Genomic DNA, 6,000 nt, shown 5'->3' on the forward strand with positions numbered 1-6,000 from the left:
CGGATCAAAGACTTAAATGTCTTTGAGAGCTAAAACTACAAAACTCTTAAAAGAAAACAGAGGGGAAAATCTTTATGGCCTTGTATTTAGCAATATATTCTTAGATTTGACAGGAAAAGCACAGGCAAGAATAGAAAAAATATATAAATTAAATTTTATCAAAACTTGGTGCATCAAATGATGCTATCAAGAAAGTGAAAAGACAACTCATAAAATGGGAGAAAATATTAGCAAATAATTTGTCTGATAAGGGTCAAGAATTCAGAACACAAAGAAATATTACAATTCAACAACAAAAAGACAAACAAACCAATTTAAAAATCCCAATTAAAAAATGGGCAATGGCTTGAATAAACATTTTTCCAGAGAAGATATACAAATGGCCAAGTACATAAAAATACGCTCTGCATCTTTAGTCATTAGGGAAATGCAAATCAAAACCACAATGAGATACCACTTCACACCCACTAAGATAGCTATAAAAAAAAAAAAAAAAAAAAAAAAAAAGACAAGTCTTGGTGAAGATGTGGAGAAATTAGAATCCTCCTACATTGCTGGTGGGAATGTAAAATGGTAAAGCTACTGTGGAAAATCATTTGAAGGTTACTCAAAAAGTTAAATATAGAATGACCAATCATTTTCACCCTTCTCACTGTTATATACTCAAAAGAATTAACAGATATTCAAACAAATACTTGCACTCAAGTGTTCATAACAGCACTATTTATAATAGACAAAAGGTGGAAACAGTCCAAATGCCCATCAGTGAATGAATGGATAAACACACTGTGGTGTGTGTGGTGTGTGTGTATATACATATATCACATATATATGATAGAATATCATTCAGCCATAAAAAAGAATGGGTTACTGTTGCATGCTACAATGTGGATGGATCTCAAAAACATTATGCTAATTGAAAGCCAGACACAAAAGGACACATATTGTATGATCCTATTTATATGAAACATCTACAATAGGTAAATCCACAGAGGGAACACAGCTTAATGGTTGGCGGGCACTGAGGGAAAAAGGAACAGGGAGTGACTTCTTAATGCCTATGAGGTTTCCTATTGGAGTGAGAAAAATATTTTGGAACCATATAGAGATGATAGTCACACAACACTGTGGAAGTAGTAAAAGGCACTGATGTGAATACTTTAAAATAGTTAATTTATGTTATGTAAATTTTTCCTCAATAAAATGAATACTGTTACTATTCTCCCTCTCTAAAAATCCAAGCTTCTTATTTTCCTGAGTCAGGCCGAATCCCTTATATTCTTATTAATAATAGTAATGACAAGTTACTATCTAATGAGCTCTTACAATGTTCCATGAACTGTGATTCAGATTTTCAGGTACCATATTATTTTAATCTCACAACATCAATGCTTGGCATATAGTAGGTACTAAGCATGTATTTGTGGTGTGAATGGACAACCATATAAGCAAGGTGCATGTGAGACAACTGAGGTTGGGAGAGATTAGGTAACTTGCCTCAGGTCTCCTGGCTAGTAACTGGCATAATTCATATACTATGAGTTATACGACAAAAATATCACTTTTGGCTTCAGCTCTAAACTGACATTAGGGAGACAGACGTGAGGTGCTTTCCCTAGAAAGAAGTTAGGTCCTTAACATTACGTATTTTTGAGTCATATTGAAAGTTAAATCTGTAATTTGGTAGTGTTGGAAAAGGAATGACCTTGCTATTAGGCAGCCCTCACTTCTAATACTCCACTATTTTTTAAATGAGTGCCTTTAGGAAAATTTGATTTAACTTTCTGAAACTCAGTTTGTCCATTTGTCAAAAGATTGTAAGATGAAGATGGCAGGATGGACTGATGGAGCCAGAATTGGAAGTCAAGGCTGACTTATTCCCTTGATTTTTAAATTATGGTAACTGATGCAAAATGTTAAGAAAACACTGTACAAGACAAATAAAATACATCTGCAGGATACGTCTGGCTTGTGCATCATAAGTTTTGATCTCTGTGTTAGTGGAGAGAAGACAGGGTGAAAAGAGTGTGGTAGTTAACCGTATGGACTGTGAAGCCACACTGCCTGAGTTGCCATCCAAGCTTGGCCATTTACTAGCTCTGTGGCCTTAACTAAACTGCTTAATTTGTCTGTTCCTCAGATTACTTGTCCGTAAAACAGGTGTAATGATAATATGTACTTCGTAAGGTTGTTATGAGGATAAAGTGTGTGTGTGTGTTTGTGTGTGTGTAGTCACTTAGAAACAGTGCCTGAAATGTAGCAAGTGCTGTGCAAGTATGTTAAATAAAACAAAATGACTATGTCCTAAGTTTCCTTTCAGCTCTAATATTATACGACTAAATAAGAACTTATAGAAAGCCCGTTATTTGCATGGACTCTAAATTGTTCTTTACCTCAGTTTGCTGATCTGTGCCTCAGTTTACACATCTGCACAATGAAGAAAGTAGTGGTACTGCCTCATATGGTTATTGTGAGAATTAAATGAGTTAATATAGAGAGAATTAATATATCTGCAGTTCTTAGAACATTTCCTGGCACAGAGTAAGCGCTATATAAGTGCTAAGCATTATCATTATTAATTTTGAAAAGATTTATGGTGAAGCTCATGTGAATCAGCACAGAAAAACTCTAAAATATGTTTAATAGTGCTTAAAATATGGCATTGATCCTAGGAGCAATATCCATACTATTTTAATGGAGCTGAACTTTTGACGCTTCAATTCATCATTTAAAAAGTCAAATTGGTAAGGTCTGAGAGTAGGAAAACTTCTCAGTCATTGCATAGTCTGCTTAATACACCTCCACAGCAGATGGAGATAAAAAAGAAAAACAGCCTAAACGTGTATCTATGAAGGCAACTAACGAAATTTATTTTTTAAGAGTGCTGTCTGCATTTTCCATAAAATCTCTAAGAAGGAGATGAGGAAAATTCAAACTCTGATGCACAGAGTCGATGAGAAGAATGTTTTATATCAGAAAAGAGGGTCATCTCCTGCCTCCCTAGTTCACCCACTCCACCTGGGGTAGACTTTGTCAAATATGTAAGATAAGGAAGTTATAAGTGGGATCAAGTCCAGGGGCTGGAAAAAGCAGCACCCCAACCATAATTTGTAAGGTGAGAAGAGTTTGGTATAAAGAAATAAAGGAGTCTTGGAAGAACTTGAGAGGATGTCTGATGGGACAAGCAGGAGTTCTAATGTGAGGGGAGTGGAAATATATGAAACCCCACAATGAATGAATAGGAAACATTGTAGACCACAAGTTTACAGACGCTGGCAGTGGGATTCTAGTGTTGAAATGACAATAAATATTAGTAGAATTTCTTGAGAGTAGATAGGAATTTTTCAACGTGAGAATACAGGTGCAGGAGGAGATTTTACTGTGAAAAAAGCAAGGACTCTGACGTAAAGAGACAGGATATAATATGAAAACTCCATTGTGAGTTGATGAGAACATTAAAAGGCCATTTGTAATAAGGATAGGGAAAATCCTTAAAGATAGGGGAAATCCAAGTGGGGAAATTATAGAGGAGGGACTTGGGGTTTGTATCGGGAACTATTGTGGAATTCTGAGTTTGAAATCACAAAATATACTGTGGAAACCATTTTATAAATAAGGAGGAGATGGAGTGCTCCTTAGTGTGACAGGACAGGGTACAAGAGAAGACTACAGAATTTAAAAAGGGGTGGTATAATGAGAGGGAACAAGAAATGATATTCCCACATTGGAAGGGGTAGGAAATATTAGAAACCCCAGTGGGAAAGGATAAGGTTTCCCCAATTTGAGAAGACAGGGGACGAGTGTAACCCTAGAGGAAATGATAACAAGAAATCCCAGAGGAAGAGAATGGCAGAATGTGGGGCTAACAGTGGAAGAGCACTGAAGGAGGCGAGGAGTGGATTTCCCAGAAAAGTTAACAAGGAGGAATCATGATTATATCCCTTTGAAGGGATATAAGAGAGACTGTGGAAATTCTTGTGAGAGAGTAAAGAGAACACTCTAGTGTGAGAAGACAGGAGACAAGGTAGGATCATCGTGTGACAAAAACAGTGTCACTAGTATAAGGTGTCAGAGAAGAATATGGGGTCCCTAATGAGAAGGAGTTGAACGCTCCTCAAAGCAGGAATGCAGGAGACTGGAGGTTAAATCAAGTGTGATAAAAATCAGGGGCTCTACTGTGAGGATGTATTGCAGAACTCCCATCCCACTGGAGACAATGAGAAAATAGGGAGAGCCTACATGGAAAGCGAATGGAGGGGCTTTCCACTCTGAAAAGGGGAGACCTCAGTGGGATAGAACAGGGTGTACTGTGGGGTCACGAGTTGGCAAAGATATGAAACACTTCAGCCAGTGTGAGAGGATCGTGAGCAAAGGATGAATCCCAGTGTGAGAAAACAGCTAGTAACAGAGTATAGGAAATATTTGGGGATTTTTAGTAGGGAACCCCTACCAGGCAATTCTAGTAGGATTCTTGCATGAGGGGAAATGGTAGAGCTCCTAGTTGGATGCATAGGTGGGATTCGTGGTGTGAGCAGTTTAAAGACACGGGGTATGTTGTTTCTTCAACTAGGCAGGGTGGAGTCCCCCAGAAGGAGAGCACAAGGCGCAAGTGGTTGCTTTGTAGGAGAAAAGGAGGCCCTAGTGGGAAAAGCCAGGAAATTATTGTGGGTAAGGCAGGGAAATAAGAAACCCTAGGCGGGAGGTGATGGCGACATGGTGGGATCCTCATGGGAGGGTGCAGGCAATATTGTGGGAAGCCAGCAGTTGGGGACAGAGAGCTCTCCAGAGAGTGAAAGGAAAACCGCAGTGAGGGCCGAGAACACAGGAGACACCAGTGTGAAGGGTAAGGGCAGACGATTATGCTGGAGCATAATTTCCCCACCTTGGGTGCCCGGCCCCACTTACCCAGGCAGAGTTCAAAGACGTAGGCATAGTAGGACCAGAGCACGACGAGGACAATAACAAGCACTGGCACCCAGGACAGTACCCGGCGGCAGCAGCGCAGTCCACCGGACAGAGCCATCTTCCAGCCCCGCCGCATCTTCGGCTCGAAGATCGACCAAGCAGGCCTGCTGGCGCTGGGTCGGAACTGCTTGGGCGGTGGCTGCGAGGCGGGAGGAAGCGCGGTGCGGCGCTCCACTGCCTAGCCTGGCGGGAACCTTCTCACCGAGCCTATGCCACCTGTGGGGCTGTATGTAGGGTTGAGTACGCCCTGCCTAGCACAATAGGCATGAGTCACTCCGTGGAGGAACTGGCCGTGTTGGAGCGGAAGGTGATCTGGCAGGCAGCAGAGGCTGGGCACGCTCAGAAGAAATGCAGTCCCTCCCCTTTCCGCCTCTCCCCCGCGTCCCCCTCTCCTCCCCACCCCCCACCGCCTTGCTTCAGTACTTGATGCAGGGCTGGACCGCTGCAAAACTGTAAAGTGGAAGAAATTTGGGTCCTCTCATTTGCTCTTACTGCACTGCCTTTACCCTCTTTTCTCCAATCTCTGTCTCTGTATCTTTGTCTTTCTTTATCTTTCCTTACCCCGTCTTTTCCTCTCCCTACTACCCACCCCGCCACACACACACACATACACTGTGAAAGCTGCGAACCATAACACTGCATGATTTAAAGGTCATCCAGCCCCATCCTCCCACTGCTGCTTGAACAATATGCTTAGCACGTAGTGCCGCAGTCGCTGCTTGGGTAAGTCCTTTGACAGGGCACTCCCTCCTTCTATCCTCCCCGCGAAATTAGCTTAGTGTATTTTCATAATAAACACATTGGTACAGAAAAACAAATGAGGGAGGCAGTGATTCTGGGAAGGGTCAAGGAAAGCTACAAACGTAGTGATATTTAAGCTGAGCTTTATTGATAAAACAAGCGTTTTTCAGGCAGATGAGACAGGGAGACCCTTTCAGACAGAGGAAACAGAATTTGCAAATGCATGGAGTAGTGAAAGTCCAAAAGTGATCCAAGGTCAGCTAGTGTGGCTTGAAGAGAGCTTGTGTGAAGAGA

At 41.3% G+C, this 6,000-nt stretch overlaps 1 protein-coding gene across 1 annotated transcript in view; it reads right to left on the reverse strand.

Annotated features, from left to right (window-relative positions):
• The window catches only part of LOC103604500 (palmitoyltransferase ZDHHC15-like), a 30,044-nt gene extending 24,813 nt beyond the window's left edge, over nt 1-5,231 (reverse strand). The window contains exon 1 of the mRNA XM_008589076.1: nt 4,906-5,231. Coding sequence (XP_008587298.1) covers nt 4,906-5,041 — 136 coding nt within the window. The 5' untranslated portion in view covers nt 5,042-5,231. The remainder of the gene's footprint in view (nt 1-4,905) is intronic.
• Between the last annotated feature and the right edge of the window lie 769 nt (nt 5,232-6,000).

The sequence above is a fragment of the Galeopterus variegatus genome, unplaced genomic scaffold (genome assembly GCF_000696425.1).
Source record: "Galeopterus variegatus unplaced genomic scaffold, G_variegatus-3.0.2 Scaffold5186, whole genome shotgun sequence".
Taxonomy (NCBI): Eukaryota; Metazoa; Chordata; class Mammalia; order Dermoptera; family Cynocephalidae; genus Galeopterus; species Galeopterus variegatus.